This window comes from Helianthus annuus, chromosome 6, assembly GCF_002127325.2.
Source record: "Helianthus annuus cultivar XRQ/B chromosome 6, HanXRQr2.0-SUNRISE, whole genome shotgun sequence".
Taxonomy (NCBI): domain Eukaryota; kingdom Viridiplantae; phylum Streptophyta; class Magnoliopsida; order Asterales; family Asteraceae; genus Helianthus; species Helianthus annuus.
Window position 1 is genome coordinate 134,252,676 of NC_035438.2, and position 20,827 is coordinate 134,273,502.

At 39.6% G+C, this 20,827-nt stretch overlaps 2 protein-coding genes across 2 annotated transcripts; both read right to left on the bottom strand.

Moving 5' to 3' along the window:
- Window positions 1–2,357: 2,357 nt before the first annotated feature.
- On the bottom strand, window positions 2,358–2,850 carry LOC110934506 (auxin-responsive protein SAUR21). The gene has a single exon (XM_022177503.2). The coding sequence runs from the start codon at window positions 2,762–2,764 to the stop codon at window positions 2,465–2,467; it is 300 nt and encodes a 99-aa protein (XP_022033195.1). The 5' UTR covers window positions 2,765–2,850; the 3' UTR covers window positions 2,358–2,464.
- A 1,089-nt stretch (window positions 2,851–3,939) lies between these two features.
- On the bottom strand, window positions 3,940–19,667 carry LOC110936035 (auxin-responsive protein SAUR21). The gene is made up of 2 exons (XM_022178384.2): window positions 19,539–19,667; window positions 3,940–4,362 (listed from the first exon to the last, which is right to left on the bottom strand). Exon 2 carries the CDS (start codon window positions 4,360–4,362, stop codon window positions 4,063–4,065), a length of 300 nt encoding a protein of 99 aa, XP_022034076.1. The 5' UTR covers window positions 19,539–19,667; the 3' UTR covers window positions 3,940–4,062.
- Window positions 19,668–20,827: the final 1,160 nt, after the last annotated feature.

Genomic DNA, 20,827 nt, shown 5'->3' on the forward strand with positions numbered 1-20,827 from the left:
GCAATAAACTGACCACAATCGAAAGATCAACTATTGTTCGAAGGATCAACAGTACTCTAAAGATCACTGTTGTATCTCGAACAATGGTTTCGAAAGATTCAAGAACTCGAAGGATTCCCTTTTGAAAGATCCTTATCTTTCGAATAGTTGACTTTCGAAAGATCACACTTGTTCGAATGATCAACAGTGTTCGAAGGATCACTGTTGACTTTCGAGCACTGGCTTCGAAAGATTCAAAATCTTGAGAGATTCACACTTGAAAGATCCTTATCTTTCGAGATAAATCCCTATCTTTCGGACACTTATCTTTCGAATAGATTCCTTTATCGAAAGATATGTTTTAGACTTCGAAGGATGGGTCGAAGGATGATAATCTATCGAGCCTTCCTTGATCGAAAGATGATCTTTCGATGACGAAGGATATCTTTCGAAGTCGAAGGATATCTTTCGAATGTGCACTGACACACTGACACAGATGTGACGGGTTGGTGAAAAGGTGATGGGTTGGTAAGTCAACTTTCGGCAAAAGGGTATGGCAGGCTGACAACTTTCCCACCAACTAAGATTTTGAAAGATAATTTACCCAAAAAGGAAAACCCTATCTTCAAACCAGTCACCGGAATATTGACCGGAATATGGCCGGAAATTACCAACACACTCAAAAACAAGTTTTAAGTTACCCAACCCACTTATGAACACTCCCGGTAAGTTTAAAACACGTTTTCCAGTTTAAAAGTGTAGAAAAACCAACAAAAACGGGTGTTAAACCATGGGTTCAAACACACACCAAGAACTTGAATAACCCGGTTTTAAACAAGGTAAAGAGCCAAGCTCTGATACCACTTGTAGGTCCCTTTTTATCGGAGGATGACGAACCTCAAACCTTGTTATACTAACCCACTAGCGAGTGCGGAATCCAAGCTAGCGAGCAAACCGGGATTAAGCAAGTATAAACACAACACACAAGGGTTCACCGATTAACACAACTTGTATTAATGCAAATGAAGGTTTCGGTTACAAGCACAATGTTTACAAACCTAACTTGTAAACTCTCAAAGTGTGTGTGTGACTTCCGGACAGAAAGCTCTCAAGAAGTCTCTCTCTCTTTCGGTGTGTGCACCTATGTGAACTCTCAGAACTGTCTAACACAACACACTGCATGGGTATATATACCCATACACAGCAGGTCTGCTCGAAGGATCCGATAGATGGTCCGAAGGATCATCTTTCGGATACAATGCTTTCGAAGGATCAGCAAGGACCTCGAAGGATAGTCTTTCGAGATCTATCAATCGAAGCATATCTTTCGAGGTGATCGAAGGATCTACATTATCCTTCGATCACTCATCCTTCGAGCCAGACAACTTTCATCAAGTTTACTTACTGTTGACTGAGTCAAACCAGGAGGACGGTTGACTTGGTCAACTTACATGACTTACAAGGACATCGTTTACATCGTGACCGAATACAGACAAAGTACAGACACAAGTGCACCAACATTCATCACAAAGGGTGTTTCCCCATATGAGTGGGAGTTTCGTCGAGGGCTGCCAAACATGGATATGATGCAAACTGTTAACAGTTTGCTGCAGACCGTTATAAACACACAAACAGACATAAACCAAGTATGCAACATGCATTGTTCATTTATACATTACAAAACAAATGAGACAAACTTGTCGGACCCAAGTAGGATAGGAGGATATCCGACTTGGTCTTCATTCCGTTAAAGTGTCGAACCGAACTTGCCGCGTCCACACAAAAGTGTATCAACAGTTTTGGAATACCAAGAACCTCCAGTAAACGTTCTTTGGATGTCTCGTCCAGGTTGATCATTACATATGACATGCGAACTTTTAGAACATCTCGTTTAAATCATATCTTTGTACATGTAGTCAATTTGCTGTGTGCTGATTTTTTCATGTCTAATGATTGTAGTGGTCAGAAAAGTTGCCTTTGTTGTTCCTGTGACATGCTTATGTGGACATCATTTACAACTATTACAAGAACATGTAAAATACTAACAGGTGAGATTCGTTCCTATGCAAGGTAATTATCATAATTTGAATTTCTCTCTGCTGTAATCAGAGACCATATTGTTAACAAATGATGTGAGGACATGTGTTTGTTTTGTTTTAGTTCAGTGAGTGACTTATGTATAATGGATGTCTCTTCCTGGTGTAAAATTTAGTTGATTGAGTGCAGTGTCAGTTTGAGTGACAAAATAAGAAACGTAATTCTCTTTGTAAGTATCCACTTGTTTTCCTTTATCTCTAGCTGATCACAAGCTTTGTATTTTTAAGAAAACCAGCAATTAAAAAAAGTTAAGATTCCTTCAACTCAAAAATACATCCAAGTTAAATTTCATTCAACTGGAACAATTCTCTATTTACATCTATCTATAAAGTGTTCCTAATTGTTAGCTGTTTACAAAACTGCGGTTATAAAGACAAACGTATACATGTCAGAACGCTCCCAAACGAGAAGCAAGATCCGTGAATACGTCTTCACTACATGGAATTGTGAGCGCGCCCATTGGGTGGTTGTACCCAAACTCTTCCTCCGCCTGATGCAGTAAGTCCTGAAACATAGGTTCACTTAATAGTGACACCGGGACCACGTGTCGCTTCTTCTCTTGTTCTCCAACATAAATTGCAAAATAGCCTTTTGGGATGTCCTTATATGTTGGAGTTCTGCTTCCATTAGATAATGACCGCCTCAGAATTTTTTTTGCTTGAATGATACGAGGCATACGGATGGCCATATTTTCAAGATAGTGTGAGTTTGTTTCACTTGGAAATGTTTGTTATGGAAAAAAAAATCAAAGTATTGCTTCTGGTTGGGTGATATTGTAGATGATTTCCTAGGAAGATGTGGGTGTATTGTGCATGTTGAATGATATATATATACCAAGAAGATATAATGAGGCACCTAATAGACAGGGGCACATGGACGAGAAAACAAACACACATGGTCTTGTATCTAGAAAATAAAATTATAAAGAATTTGTGGAGATCGATATTCAATCACAATCCAAACAGGAGATCAACATGAATAATTATATGGCCTTGAGGACAATAAGTAGTGAAGAAGGCCAATGTCACATGGCTTTGTCTTGATGATTGAGTCAACAAGTATCACTTGTAGGACACTGTGTCCTCCAACCTAGTGATCTGCATTAGACTTGGTTATCCAAACTAGTGTTTAAACTACAGCTTTAACCACTAACATCGATGCTTAAATATAAAACAAAACGGAAATTACCCTCTAATTCAAGATTGCTGATTGAAAGTAGCAAATATACAGTCTTAATTTCTTAGGGAGTTATGTTTCCAAGGAACCTAAGCCTCCTGAAAATTGTTTATTGACTGTCTCACACACGCTGATCAACACATAAGATGAGTAAAAACTCTAGAATGCCTTCATTACATGTAACGTGGAGGTTTAAGAAGTTCCATAAAGTTGTTGAGCGCTAGCGATTATTATCTTCAATATCTCTGAAGCTCAGTGTTTATGCTGACCTTAAATTCTGGACTGCCACCATTACATCTATCTTGCCTTTTTGTTCGAGTCAGGTGTTTGTGTGAACCTCAAACACTAGCTAGCTCATTTAAGAACACTTAAGACTCTATATTGGGAATTCTTTCCTTGACCATGGTAATTATATTAATAGAAATTTCAAACAGGAGAACCATTTAAACTGAGCCTGTATTGTTAACAAGTTCGGGACTCGTACACGTGTAACCTTGCCTTTATTTCAATGCTTTTTACAAGGCAGGATCTGGATTAGGTATAAACATCTTCTTATTGTCAGGTTTTATCTAAATGTGAGAGCATGTAATTCTCAGTGTAGCTATCCAGTTAAACCTTTTTAACTAGCTACTAACTCGCTTCTTATTCAAATAAAACCATGTTATAAAAATATAGAATACCATGAACTCAAAAGAATATCCAAATTAAATTTCATTCATCTGGATCAATGATCTAAATTTACAACTATAAATGGTTCCTACTGGTTAGATGTTTACAAAACTGTTGTAGATATAGACAGATGTATACAAGTCAAAATGCTCCCAAACGAGAAGCCAGATCTGTGAATACATCTTCACTACAGGGAATTGTGAGCCCGCCCATTGGATGGTTGTAGCCAAACTCTTCTTCTGCCTGATGCAGTAGCTGCTGAAATGTAGGTTCGCTTAGTAGTGATACAGACACCACAAACCGCTTCTTCTCTTGTTCTCCAACATAAATGGCAAAATAGCCTTTGGGGATGTCCATAGATGCAGGAGTGGTGCTACCATTAGAGAGGGACCGTTTGAGAATTTTTCTTGCTTGAATGATGCGTGGCATACGTATGGCCATGTTTTCAAGGAAGCGAGAGGCTGCTCACTTACAAAAGTTGTTGAAGGAAGATAAGAATCGAAGTAGCGCTTCCTGGTGAAAGATATGATGTTGTAGATGAGTTTTGATGTGGTTGTATTGGGAATGCTGAACGCTTTATATAAGAACAGGATATAGTGATCATTTCACAATAGACGGTGACATATGGAGGATAGAGCAGACGCACATGGTTTTGGGTCCCTACAATAAAATTATGGATGCTTTTGTGGACACCAATCTCCACTGGCAAGCAAAGAAGGACTATACCAGGAAATATATATGGTCAGAGTTCTTATCACATTAACTAGTGAATAAGAGGACCAATATCACATGCATGTGTCTTGGCATTTCAACCAAAAATTCCATATTGGGTCATTGTGTCTTACCACCTAAGGAACGATGGTTCAGCTGGTTATCCAAATTAGTGGTTTGAAAATCGTCCCTGGCCCCTTGGATATTCATTAACCTATTAATTCTCAACAAAGATATACAAAATATAAATCTATGTAAAGTTTACCCATTGAATATGTCAAAAATAAATTAATCATCTCTTGATTTGTAGGGTTTTTGTAGGTCCCGTGAGAGGATCGAATACGAAACCGAATCCTTGTTTATAACAAACACGGTCACGGGTGCGGAATCCCCGTAACGATGCCAAACCAAGCACAGATAATGATGACGAACAAAAAGTAACCAATGAATCACACTTAATTGATTATATGAGAACAAAGGTTCAAACCGATACACACATTTTGAAGTAAACTATTACAGTGGGTTATGCTCTCATAGTTTCAAAGTAAAACCATGTGTGTTTATATTGGCAGCTGGACACAACAGTGACTAAACATGGGGGCTTATGGCGAAACTACACAAGGTTTGATGAAACTCCATGATTTTTGTCCTATAGTATGGTGAAACTCCTAGGAGTTTCATCACAACACAAGTTTCGTCATGGATAAACTTGAAGTTTCACCATGGTTTTGTCCATTAGCATGATGAAACTTAGAATTTCATGATGGTTTTGTCCTTTAGCTTGGTGAAACTCTAGGAGTTTCATCATGGAGTTTCCCCATGCACTAGATGACGAAACTTGGAGTTTCATCACAAAGGGTGTTTCCCCATATGAGTGCTCGACGAAACTTGGGAGTTTCGTCGAGGGCTGCCAAACATGGATATGATGCAAACTGTTAACAGTTTGCTGCAGACCGTTATAAAAACACAAACAGACATAAACCAAGTATGCAACATGCATTGTTCATTTATACATTACAAAACAAATGAGACAAACTTGTCGGACCCAAGTAGGATAGGAGGATATCCGACTTGGTCTTCATTCCGTTAAAGTGTCGAACCGAACTTGCCGCGTCCACACAAAAGTGTATCAACAGTTTTGGAATACCAAGAACCTCCAGTAAACGTTCTTTGGATGTCTCGTCCAGGTTGATCATTACATATGACATGCGAACTTTTAGAACATCTCCTTTAAATCATATCTTTATACATGTAGTCAAGTTGCTGTGTGCTGATTTTTTCATGTCTAATGATTGTAGTGGTCAGAAAAGTTGCCTTTGTTGTTCCTGTGACATGCTTATGTGGACATCATTTACAACTATTACAAGAACATGTAAAATACTAACAGGTGAGATTCGTTCCTATGCAAGGTAATTATCATAATTTGAATTTCTCTCTGCTGTAATCAGAGACCATATTGTTAACAAATGATGTGAGGACATGTGTTTGTTTTGTTTTAGTTCAGTGGGTGACTTATGTATAATGGATGTCTCTTCCTGGTGTAAAATTTAGTTGATTGAGTGCAGTGTCAGTTTGAGTGACAAAATAAGAAACGTAATTCTCTTTGTAAGTATCCACTTGTTTTCCTTTATCTCTAGCTGATCACAAGCTTTGTATTTTTAAGAAAACCAGCAATTAAAAAAAGTTAAGATTCCTTCAACTCAAAAATACATCCAAGTTAAATTTCATTCAACTGGAACAATTCTCTATTTACATCTATCTATAAAGTGTTCCTAATTGTTAGCTGTTTACAAAACTGCGGTTATAAAGACAAACGTATACATGTCAGAACGCTCCCAAACGAGAAGCAAGATCCGTGAATACGTCTTCACTACATGGAATTGTGAGCGCGCCCATTTGGTGGTTGTACCCAAACTCTTCCTCCGCCTGATGCAGTAAGTCCTGAAACATAGGTTCACTTAATAGTGACACCGGGACCACGTGCCGCTTCTTCTTTTGTTCCCCAACATAAATTGCAAAATAGCCTTTTGGGATGTCCTTATATGTTGGAGTTCTGCTTCCATTAGATAATGACCGCCTCAGAATTTTTTTTGCTTGAATGATACGAGGCATACGGATGGCCATATTTTCAAGCTAGTGTGAGTTTGTTTCACTTGGAAATGTTTGTTATGGAAAAAAAAATCAAAGTATTGCTTCTGGTTGGGTGATATTGTAGATGATTTCCTAGGAAGATGTGGGTGTATTGTGCATGTTGAATGATATATATATACCAAGAAGATATAATGAGGCACATAATAGACAGGGGCACATGGACGAGAAAACAAACACACATGGTCTTGTATCTAGAAAATAAAATTATAAAGAATTTGTGGAGATCGATATTCAATCACAATCCAAACAGGAGATCAACATGAATAATTATATGGCCTTGAGGACAATAAGTAGTGAAGAAGGCCAATGTCACATGGCTTTGTCTTGATGATTGAGTCAACAATTATCACTTGTAGGACACTGTGTCCTCCAACCTAGTGATCTGCATTAGACTTGGTTATCCAAACTAGTGTTTAAACTACAGCTTTAACCACTAACATCGATGCTTAAATATAAAACAAAACGGAAATTACCCTCTAATTCAAGATTTGTAGGTCCCTCTCGGAGGATGACGAACCTAAACCTTGTTATACAAACCCACTAGCGAGTGCGGAATCCAAGCTAGCAAGCAAACCGAGATGAAACAAGTATAAACACAAACACACAAAGGTTCACCGATTAACACCACTGTATTAATACGAATGAAGGTTCCGGTTACAAGCACAATGTTTACAAATCAGTTTTGCAAACTCTCACTATGTGTGTGTGTGTTTCGGACAGAATGCTCTCAACTTTCTATCTCTCTATGTGTGCATCTGCCTTTCAACATACACTGCATGGGTATATATACCCATACACAGCAGGTCTGACCGAAGGATCCGATAGATGTCACGAAGGATCATCTATCGAGGTTGAACCAGTCGAGGGATCAGGAATACAGGAATACTGATCGAAAGATCATCTTTCGATCAGGCTTCCATCGAAGGGTTCACAGTGACCTCGAAGGACTATCTATCGAGGTCCATCCATCGAAGGTTCAACTTTCGAGCTCATCGAAGGATCTAACTATCCTTCGATGAGATATCCTTCGAACCAGACATGTTACATTTATAAACAAACTGTTTGGCCAAGTCAAACTAGGAGGATAGTTGACTTGGTCAAACTTACAAGCCTAACATAGACATCGTTTTACATCGAGACTGGATACAGACAAAGTACAGACACAAGTGCACCAACAAACTCCCCCTTGGCTGTAGCTTTGTCTCGATCTTCGATGTTTGCAGATTTGTCTTGACCTTGATCATTCTTGATCTTCATGTCTTCAAGACTCTGATGTCCTTTCAAGTCTTCAATGTCGGAGGATCTTCAAAGTCTTCACGTCTTGAAAGCAGAGAGTGTATCAACAAACTACCCGTATCATGTAGGAAGTGTGTTGACAAACTCCCCCTTAACATAAGCTCCCCCTTGAGTTATGCTCGTGAATGACTTGATCTTTATGAAGTGAGATCCTTGTGGTGTTGATGATGGCAAGCGGCAACTCGATCATTATCATCACTTGAGTGCCTTCACGTCGTGACTTCATTCCAAAGCTTGTCATCGACCATGTTCTCCTTGCCTTTAGAATCTGCACATGCAAGAAATCTAAACGCATAATGAGAACAACTGCTTGGAATATAGTAAACATAAACAAATGACACACGTATGACCATGTCACAATCAAACACCGTCTGACAGTTTGAAAGTTTTATAAATTTCTCAATTTTAGATTTAACTTTCAAAACTTGCAAATTTTGACCGTTTATGAAGATGTAGTCAATTCGGTTTTCGTTCAGGTTTCAGGTAACGAAGACTCGAGCTCCAACATCGTCCGATCGAAAATAAAGTAGAAATAAAATCTTTTTGGCTTTTATAAATTTTATATTAAAACACACCTAAAATCTTTTTGGTATTTTTGAATAACTTAAAAGACAACAATTTAATATCCTTTGAGTGTTATCAAACGACATCACCGCTAATGTCGTGCTGATATGCACCAAACGACGAAACTGTTTAAAAATAAAACAATAAAAGTTAAGCAGTAAATAAATATATACAGACATTCTTTTTGCGAGTTTCGAGGGTAAGAGAATCATATCAGTGTACAGTCATGCCCAAAACACTCTTGTTGTTCAGTTAGTTAATATTAAGATAAGCATCCTATAACAATTATCGGTATTGTTATCCACTTAAGCTCAACTTATCAGATGTAATCATGGCGAGGGGATACGTTAAGGTATGATTTATACTTACCGACCGGTGTTCATCCACATCACGACACATTCCCGTATCAAGGTATGCACGAGAATTCATCTTACCGGTGAGTATACCGATTATCATCTGTTTGACCGTATAAGCTGTGAGATACTCACTTATTTTGATTTGAAAACAAGCCCTATGTGATATAATCACTTATTGACGAGGAACTTGATTTTCATATGCATGAGGGCACAGGAGCAAGTCCGTGAACAGGTCATTACTTTCGTACAGCAGAGAGACGAACTTGACTCCCGGATAAATGTGATATTTTATCACTTATTTGTTTGGACATGTGATTGTTTATCACTTATTGAGGTCGAATGCAGTATGTATTATGTACACGTATGTATAGTATCATGGAAGATCTAGACTTGCGTCCCCGTTATTTTTCGGTAAAAGATACAACCATGATACCCAGATGATAAGCAGCATAAAGACCGAATATCTCAGAACCTCGGCAATCTATCAAACGAAATTTCGGTACTAAGACCATATGCCAATGAATGGTTCCCACCTGGTCTTCAGTCGATTTAAGATTTATATCACCCTGCACACTTTAAAATGATTGTGAGCCTACCGATACATCTTATATAGAGCTGCTTATCGTTTTTCATTTAAGGTTTAAAGAGGTTTGGATAGACCACTGATGTACTATCATTTTCTCTTTTGCTCGCTAGGAAACTCATTTTTGTTTTTCTATTGTTTTTGTGTTTTTGAAATTTTTTGATGTTTTTGGATTTTCAGATTTTGGATTTACTCCCCCTAAAATCAACAAACTAAGACAAATTTAAAACACAGAGGTATTTACAAAAATGATTTTCCGATGTTGGTTTACTCTTGCTTGACCTTAATGCCGTTTACCAATAATAAGAAGTCAAATCTAGATTTGTCAAAAGCTTTGGTAAAAAGGTCGGCACGTTGGTCATCGGTGTGGACCTTAACAACATCGATTAGCCTTTTCTCAAAGCAATCACGTATGAAGTGATATTTGATTTCGATGTGTTTGGTCTTTGAGTGCTGCACAGGATTTCTAGTGATCTGTAATGCAGCAGAATTATCAACGTAAATAGGAGTAGTTAGGAATTCAAAACCGTAGTCCCGCAATTGTTGTTGGATCCAAAGGACTTGGGAGCAACAACTTGAGGCAGAAATGTATTCAGCTTCGCATGTTGATGTAGCGACGCACGTCTGCTTCTTGCACTGCCATGTGACTAGGCGATTTCCTAAAAACTGACATCCAGCCGTTGTGGATTTACCGTCGATTTTGCATCCGCCATGATCAGAATCACTGAATGCGACTAAGTCAAAGTTATTATCCCTAGGGTACCATAGACCGGTGTCAGGGTAGCCCTTCAAATAACGAAAAATCCTTTTTACAGCTGCAAGATGTGAGGCCTTCGGGTTGACTTGATATCTGGCAAGCAGGCACGTTGGGTACATTATGTCTGGCCTTGATGCTGTGAGGTACATAAGATATCCGATCATTGCGCGATAGTACGAGGGACTAACAGCTTCACCCTTCAAGTCAGGAGTAATTCCGTGATTTTGTGGCAGTGGGGTACCAATGGGCGTTGCATCGGACATCTGGAACCGGCTCAAGATGTCACCAACATATTTAGTCTGATGGATGAATATCCCAGACTCAGTTTGTTGTACTTGTAGGCCCAAGAAAAAGGTCATTTCCCCCATAGCACTCATCTCGAATTTATCCTGCATAATGCGCTCGAAATTCCTACACAAAACATCATTAGTAGAACCAAAAATAATATCATCAACGTATACCTGTACCAGAAGAAGATCTCCATCTTGTTCTTTGATGAAGAGAGTACAATCGATAAGACCTCTTCGAAAACCGTTCTCCAGCAGATAGGTAGATAAGGTTGCATACCAAGCTCGTGGCGCTTGATGAAGACCATAGAGAGCTTTGTTGAGCAACCAAACCCGATCGGGATGGACAGGATCTTCAAAACCTGGAGGCTGTTCGACATATACCTCTTCTTCAACCACACCATGTAGAAATGCACTTTTGACGTCCATCTGGTAAACCGTGAATCCTTTGAATGAGGCATAAGCCAGAAAGATCCGAATAGCTTCCAGACGTGCAACAGGTGCATAGACTTCGTTGTAGTCGATTCCTTCTATCTGACGAAAACCTTGAACGACTAAACGTGCTTTGTTTTGAGTAACCACTCCACGGTCGTCTTTCTTGCATTTGAAGACCCATCGAGTGCCAATTTTCTTGTAATTCTCAGGTTTTTCAACAAGCTTCCAAACACCAAGCTTTTGAAATTGCTGCAATTCTTCCTGCATGGCTTCAACCCAAGCACTGTCTTTCAACGCTTCTTTCCACGATTTTGGTTCTTCTTGTGACACGTAACACGCGAAGGACCAGTCATTTTGTTGACCAGATACTCTTATAGCTGAATACAAACCAGCATTCCGGTTGTTTCTCAGCTGATTACGCGTCTGCACACCGCGATGGACATCTCCTATAATATTCTGCTGGGGGTGGGTATCATGAATCCTCATTTCAGGATTTTCTGGCACACGTGCATTGATACCCAAATTAGTAAGATTAAGATCAACAACCAACTCCACACAAGGAATGTGGGTAGAGGTGGATGCATTCCCTTCAGCAGTGTCTACATTCTGCATATGAGGTGTATCACCAGAGGCACCTTGAACAGGAGCAGCTGGAGCCGAAGATCCTTCAGCTGCATCATGATATTCATCATCTTCAGAAGAATCATTATAATCAGCAGCATCTTCATAAACCTCATTTTGAACCATATTGTTGACAGACGAAGAAGCTTGGGGGTCAACAACAATAGGTCTAACCAAAGGCGAGACAGCAGCGTTGTCACTTTCCAACAACATTCTAGCCGCTGCTGATTCTTCGTCAAAGGTTGGCAGATTGAAGGAGTCAAATAGCCCATCATAGTCGAACATCCACGGATCACCCGGAGCCCTAACAGGACTCGTGTACCTTTGAACCCTGACTTCACTCCAAAGCTCAATCTTTTTGGTAGCTAGATTCCAAACACGAAAATTCGGAGTAGCATATCCAAGGAAGAAACCCTCGATAGCTCTTGCTCCAAACTTTCCATCCGGCTCGATCATAGTACATGGAGCACCAAACGGTTCTAGGTAAGAAAGATCCGGTTTCCTTTTCTGAAGGAGTTCGAAGCAAGTCTTGCCATGTCTCTTTATTGTAAGAACTCTGTTTAACGTGTAGCATGCAGCCGATACAGCCTCCCCCAGAATTGAATAGGGAGTTCCGACTCTACTAACATTGTTCTTGCAGTTTCTATAATCGTTCGATTCTTCCTCTCTGCGACACCATTTTGTTGTGGAGTATAACGAGAACTGTACTCATGAAGAATGCCTTTAGAAGTACAAAACTCATCCATAACTTGATTCTTCAATTCGGTTCCATTGTCGCTTCGGATCCTCTTCACTTTCAACGAATAGAGATTCTCCAACATTGTAAGAAGATCCTTGAGGATGTCAGGAGTTTGACTCTTGTGTGCCATGAAGGATACCCAAGAAAATCTAGAGTAATCATCAGTAACAACTAGACAATAGGCATCACCGAACGTTGTCTTGTGCTTCATAGGTCCAAAAAGATCCATATGAAGACGTTCGAGAGGCATGCTGACAGTGTTGATTTTCTTCAAAGGGTGAGACTTCTTTGTTTGCTTCCCCTTTTGGCACGAGACACAGATATCTTGTAGATGAAAACTTCTCACAGGCACACCATTCACAAGATTATTTTTCACCAAATGGTTCATCTTTCTCAAGTGAATGTGTCTCATTCTTCTGTGCCAAGATATAGACTCCTTTTCCGTGGCTTTCGAGACAAAGCAAGTGACTTGTGCAGATGTTGTAATCGCTTGGCTCATGTCGAGAATATAAAGATCATTAACTCTCGGAGCCGATAAGAGAATCCATTCTTGTGGAATTTTGAATCCAGGTTTCAGCACATAGCAGCCGGCATCATCAAAATGCACGGTGAATTTTTTATCGCAGATTTGCGACACACTGAGAAGATTATGATCAATTTGCTTAACATAATTGATCTTATCGAAGCACACCATACCATTTGAGATACTTCCCTCTCCAGTGATAAATCCGCCTTTGTCACCCGCAAAAGCAACATACCCTCCTCTAATATTTCTCACGTCGTATAGGAGCCGTAAGTCGCCAGTCATGTGCCTGGATGCTCCACTATCAACAATCCAGTGACTATTAATAGTTCCTCCTAGAACATCCTGCACATGTCATTTAAAAACATCAGTTGAGAATGGGGACCCAAGCCTTAGTGGTCTTGGGTCGTCCCTGAGCATCACGAAACGTGATATCAATCTCTTGATGGTTTTCAAGAACAACTGCTCCCCCTGAATTGTCACCCGCCTTAGGTAACCAAGTTCGTTTTTGCCTACCAGTTTTTGAAGATTCTGGTTTTACAGGTTGTGACACACCTGGTTCCCTTTGAACTGTTTTAACTTCAGATTTCAAAGCTTTTTCAACAGTTTTCATGTTCTTACGTTGTTGTTTAGTTTCTTGTTCTATTACAGTTCGTTTATCATGTTTAGGTGAAACTGACCGACGTTGCGGATGAACTGTTTCAGGTGGAGCTTTCTCAACAAATTTGTTCTTTGGAGCATTTGGGCAGTTTTTGATGATGTGCCCAATTTCTCCACATTTAAAACATGTTCTCCTTTCAACAAATTTAGGAGAACTTGATTGACCACAAGATGTCGAACTCGTGGAACCCGAGGTACTCGCCTTTTCATCACACCCATTTGTATGTTGAGTGTAATTGTTATCACTGTTACATTTTAAGATTGTCACTTGTTTTACAAAATCCGTGTTAGATTTGTTCTCAAAAGTTTCAATCTTATCAGTACCCTTGGATGACACGAACTTGACATCTTTTGCTTTCTTTTGAAATCGAGCTCCTTTTGTTTCAGACTTCATCTGAGAGACTTTATGCTTTTGAGCTCGTTTGACTGGTTGTTTACCATTAGAAGCAGTAGGTTGTTGAGTGGTTGAAGATTTTTGTTTACCAAACTGTTTTCTAATCTCAGCCTTAGGAATTGGATCACATTGTGTTACCACAATTCCCGGAAGTGTTTTTCCCAAAAATTTGTTTGTGTTGTCTTCAAAGACTTTGTCAATCAAAGATTTATTTACATTTTTAATTGGGAAAACATGATCTGAGTAGATTTTATTATCTCCAACCAATGTATACAACATGTTACTGCTTTTAACAGTAGACACACATGTCTTATCAACTTTGACAGGATCAATCACTTGCTTCTTGACAGATGAGACATCAGGAGTATCAGGATCACAAAGAATGTGATTCTCTCATGGAATAACTACTCCTTTCATCTTGTTAAGTGATTTGTCCTGTTCACCTACATCCACTTCTGACTCATCATCCGATGTCTCATAGTCCTCGATAATTGGAGGACTTTGCTTCATGGATGATGAAGTTTCTTGTTCCTTAGAGGATGTGTTTGAAGAATTGTCCGGTTTGAACCCTAGGCCAGTAGCAAATTCCTCAACATCTAGAGGCACACTGGGTTCATACCGAGGCATTTCCTCCTCATCAGGCATCTTGGTATAATTGTTCATCAAAGGGGGCGGACATTTCTTATACCCTATGCCTTTCTGATTTCCCTTCGGTTGTTGAACATCAATGATGTGATCAAGCACAAATTGGGAGTTAGAATAACTATCCAATTTTTGTTTGATCGCATCATTCTCGCATTGGGCAATGGCTAATTGCTTCTTAGTTTCTTCCACAATGTTAATATATTCATTTATACTCACTTGCTTGTGGTAAACTACTTTTTTAACCTCGGACACATTTTTCTTTAGTGTTTTTATTACAGATTTAAATTCTTTTTCATTCCGAGTTAAAGCCATGTTCGCCTCTTTGCATTTCGACAGCTCAATAACCAAATTCTGATTATGACTATGAAGCTTTTCTGATTCAAGCTTCATATCAGCACATGATTTACAAACACTAGGAGCAGGAGGTTCAGAATTTACCTGACTAGAAGAGGCTGAACCGTTTGCCATAAAGGCAGTTTGAAAAGAAAAAGCTCCATCTTCAGAAAATAACTTCTCCATTTCCTTTGATGCAGTAGCTGCCTTCCTAATCAGAATTGATTTCTGACATTTAAGCTCATCAGCTTCATTCAGTAGATCCTGAATATCATCACCTCCTTCCTCCTTCACATGAGACTCTGAGTGATTATCCCCAGAAACAGAGCCTTCTTCATCAGAACTACCAGAATAACCAGAACTGTCATCACTTCCAGAAGACTCTTCTTTATGAACATGCTCGATGATCTTTGCATAACAAGCTGTTCCACTTCTCTGATAATCATCACCAAACTGCACTGACCAGTCACATCCCTCATCAGCTTGAACAGCCAGAGCCCGATTGGGATTTGAAGTTCCAGGCTGGCCCTGATTGTTATTAACTGCCACCATCCTCCTCTCACGGTTTTCTTGTTGGGCATTCACATTTGTCGTACTCGTCTGGTTTCTGAAAGGGTTGTGATTGCCATGTTTTGTTGGTAGAGTGCACTCACGTTTGAAGTGCCCTTTATTACCACAGTTGAAGCATGTAACGGCGTTGATATCAAACCCATACTTCGTATCTTTCTTTCCTTCCAACGAAGTTCTACCAGTACGAGCCATGAAGTCTTTGGCCCTTCTAACTGCACTTGTAAAAGCCCACTTAATATCCATCAACTCCATTTCTTCCTTGTCGATCTGTTGATAATCTTCATTGGTCATGTTGATGTTTCCAAGCTGACCCGCTACCAAACCACAGTAAGCACTGACCATTGTATTGATAATTTCCATGTGCTCCTTAGCAACTTCAATGCTGAGGTGTGAAAGGTTTGAATTATCGACTCGGATTGTGTTAGGGTTTTGAGGTTGAGGATTGCTTGTATAGTGAGCCTGCTGTTGTTGTTGTGGAGGTTGGACTTGTGGCTGTGTTGGGACAGGAATGTACGACCTCGGATCAAAAGCTGGAGCAGCAGTTGATTGAGGAAACGGAAGAGAACTTGAACTTGTGTTGGACACAAATGCAGTTTGCAGCTTAGGTTGCTGAGCTGCAGCAGATCTTGCCAAAACATCGAAACCTGGAAGGTACATTTCTGTATTCTGAGGAGCGGGAGCTCGCTTTGCTTTCCTGATTTCTTCATCATTTTTATGTTCCAGCTTCTGAATGAACTCATAGATGTTAACAGTGTCTAGAGTTCCAGTATGCTTCAACAACTCAATAAACGAACTCCATTTTGGAGGCAAGGCGTCAGCAAACCTATTCACCATGTCTTGTTGAGTAGATACAACCCCATAAGCACACATTTCACTAATCAAATGATAGAACCGTGTTGTCATATCATTTAGAGTTTCGTTTTCCAAAAATTGAAACGATTCAAACTCTTTCTTCAACAAATCATGACGAGACTTTCGAGTAGCTGCATTGCCTTCTCCTCTAGCAACTAAGGCATCCCACAATGTTTTCGTGGTCTTGCAGTAGGAGAACTGATGATAGATATCTTTGTTGAGTGCTTGTGTAAGTGTAGCAAAGGCCTTTTTCTCCAATTCATAAGCCTTCTTGTCATTTTCCAGCATGTTGGCATAACCTTCTGAAGTGGACGCAGCAACCTCCAGATTGGCATTGAATGCATTGATGAAACACGTCCAAAGATCGGTGCTTTGCCCTTGAACATGCGTGTGAAAGCGGTTTTTCCATGATGGAAAGTCGTTCATATGATTCAACTTTGGCGGACGATTGTTGCTGCCCGTTTCGCTTTCACTAATCAAAAGGTTTTGAATGCTTTGACTTTGATTGGATACCAAAGCCCATTGACTTGGACTGATTGATGGCGGTGGAAACATACTTTTCGCCCAAGCTGCAGCAGAAGTTAGTTCTTGACTAGATTGTGAGTCCAAACTCCAATCCCAAGGACTTGTACAACTCATTTTGATCAAATACTAATAGAAAAACCTACACAAACACAAACTGTCAAATGCAAACAGACAAGAATCGAAAGATCAAGACTTGTTCGAAGGATCAACAGTGTTCGAAAGATCACTGTTGAGTTTCGAACAAAGACTTCGAAAGATTCACAAATGACAGATCCTTATCTTTCGAACAATTATCACGAAGGATTCACAATGAAAGATCCTTATCTTTCGAACACTAATCTCGAAAGATTCAATAATCTCGAAAGATTCACAGTGAAAGATCCTTATCTTTCAAGATAAATCCTTATCTTTCGAAGAGTAACAGTAGCTCGAACGATGTATCCTTCGAAAAGATTCCAAGAACGAAAGATAATGCCTTGACTTCGAAAGACTACTCGAAAGATGCTTATCTATTGAGCTGTCTTTGATTGAAAGATGGTCTTTCGATGTCGAAGGATATCTTTCGAATGCTTCTGACACACTGACACGAAGTTGACGGGTAGGTGGGAAAGGTGATGGCTTGGTGCACAACTTTCGGCAGAAGGTATGTGCAGACACAACTTTTCACCAACTTTTTGACTATCAAATAAAATTTCCCAAAATGGCAAACCTTATCCAGAAGGTCCGGTCACCGGAACACACCGGAGATATGGCCGGAAAACACCAAGTTACTTAAAAACAGATTTTTAAGTTACCCAACCCAACCTTGAACACTCCCGAAAGGTTTAGAACTCGTTTTTCAGTCTAAAAAAGCAAGAAAACCACCAAAAACGGGTGCTAAACCAAGTGTCCAAACACACCAAGAACTTGAACAAACCCGGTTTTAAACAAGGTAAAGAGCCACGGCTCTGATACCACTTGTAGGTCCCTCTCGGAGGATGACGAACCTAAACCTTGTTATACAAACCCACTAGCGAGTGCGGAATCCAAGCTAGCAAGCAAACCGAGATGAAACAAGTATAAACACAAACACACAAAGGTTCACCGATTAACACCACTGTATTAATACGAATGAAGGTTCCGGTTACAAGCACAATGTTTACAAATCAGTTTTGCAAACTCTCACTATGTGTGTGTGTTTCGGACAGAATGCTCTCAACTTTCTATCTCTCTATGTGTGCATCTGCCTTTCAACATACACTGCATGGGTATATATACCCATACACAGCAGGTCTGACCGAAGGATCCGATAGATGTCACGAAGGATCATCTATCGATGTTGAACCAGTCGAGGGATCAGGAATACTGATCTAAAGATCATCTTTCGATCAGGCTTCCATCGAAGGGTTCACAGTGACCTCGAAGGACTATCTATCGAGGTCCATCCATCGAAGGTTCAACTTTCGAGCTCATCGAAGGATCTAACTATCCTTCGATGAGATATCCTTCGAACCAGACATGTTACATTCATAAACAAACTGTTTGGCCAAGTCAAACTAGGAGGATAGTTGACTTGGTCAAACTTACAAGCCTAACATAGACATCGTTTTACATCGAGACTGGATACAGACAAAGTACAGACACAAGTGCACCAACAAGATTGCTGATTGAAAGTAGCAAATATACAGTCTTAATTTCTTAGGGAGTTATGTTTGCAAGGAACCTAAGCCTCCTGAAAATTGTTTATTGACTGTCTCACACACGCTGATCAACACATAAGATGAGTAAAAACTCTAGAATGCCTTCGTTACATGTAACGTGGAGGTTTAAGAAGTTCCATGTTGTTGAGCGCTAGCGATTATTATCTTCAATATCTCTGAAGCTCAGTGTTTATGCTGACCTCAAATTCTGGACTGCCACCATTACATCTATCTTGCCATTTTGTTCCAGTCAGGTGTTTATGTGAACCTCAAACACTAGCTAGGTCATTTAAGAACACTTAAGACTCTATAGTGGGAACTCTTTCCTTGACCATGGTAATTATGTTAATAGAAAATTCAAACAGGAGAACCATTTAAACTGAGTCTGTATTGTTAACAAGTTCGGGACTCGTACACGTGTAACCTTGGCTTTATTTCAATGCTTTTTACAAGGCAGGATCTGGATTAGGTATAAACATCTTCTTATTGTCAGGTTTTATCTAAATGTGAGAGCATGTAATTCTCAGTGTAGCTATCCAGTTAAACCTTTTTAACTAGCTACTAACTCGCTTCTTATTCAAATAAAACCATGTTATAAAAATATAGAATACCATGAACTCAAAAGAATATCCAAATTAAATTTCATTCATCTGGATCAATGATCTAAATTTACAACTATAAATGGTTCCTACTGGTTAGATGTTTACAAAACTGTTGTAGATATAGACAGATGTATACAAGTTAAAATTCTCCCAAACGAGAAGCCAGATCTGTGAATACATCTTCACTACAGGGAATCGTGAGCCCGCCCATTGGATGGTTGTAGCCAAACTCTTCTTCTGCCTGATGCAGTAGCTGCTGAAATGTAGGTTCGCTTAGTAGTGATACAGACACCACAAACCGCTTCTTCTCTTGTTCTCCAACATAAATGGCCATGTTTTCAAGGAAGCGAGAGGCTGCTCACTTACAAAAGTTGTTGAAGGAAGATAAGAATCGAAGTAGCGCTTCCTGGTGAAAGATATGATGTTGTAGATGAGTTTTGATGTGGTTGTATTGGGAATGCTGAACGCTTTATATAAGAACAGGATATAATGATCATTTCACAATAGACGGTGACATATGGAGGATAGAGCAGACGCACATGGTTTTGGGTCCCTACAATAAAATTATGGATGCTTTTGTAGACACCAATCTCCACTGGCAATCGTCCCTGGCCCCTAGGATATTCATTATGGATCCAAATTAGTGGTTTGAAAATCGTCCCCGGCCCCTAGGATATTCATTAACCTATTAATTCTGAACAAAGATATACAAAATATAAATCTATGTAAAGTTTACCCATTGAATATTTCAAAAATAAATTAATCATCTCTTGATTTGTAGGGTTTTTGTAGGTCCCGAATCTGAGAGGATCGAATACGAAACCGAATCCTTGTTTATAACAAACACGGTCACGGGTGCGGAATCCCCGTAACGATGCCAAACCAAGCACAGATAATGATGACGAACAAAAAGTAACCAAGGAATCACACTTAATTGATTATATGAGAACAAAGGTTCAAACCGATACACACATTTTGAAGTAAACTCTTACAGTGGGTCATGCTCTCATAGTTTCAAAGTAAAACCATGTGTGTTTATATTGGCAGCTGGACACAACAGTGACGAAACATGGGGGCTTATGGCGAAACTACACAAGGTTTGATGAAACTCCATGATTTTTGTCCTGTAGTATGGTGAAACTCCTAGGAGTTTCATCACAACACAAGTTTCGTCATGGATAAACTTGAAGTTTCACCATGGTTTTGTCCATTAGCATGATGAAACTTAGAATTTCATGATGGTTTTGTCCTTTAGCTTGGTGAAACTCTAGGAGTTCCATCATGGAGTTTCCCCATGCACTAGATGACGAAACTTGGAGTTTCATCACAAAGGGAGTTTCCCCATATGAGTGCTCGACCAAACTTGGGAGTTTCGTCGAGGGCTGCCAAACATGGATATGATGCAAACTGTTAACAGTTTCCTGCACACCGTTATAAACACACAAACAGACATAAACCAAGTATGCAACATGCATTGTTCATTTATACATTACAAAACGAATGAGACAAACTTGTCGGACCCAAGTAGGATAGGAGGATATCCGACTTGGTCTTCATTCCGTTAAAGTGTCGAACCGAACGTGCCGCGTCCACACAAAAGTGTATCAACAGTTTTGCAATACC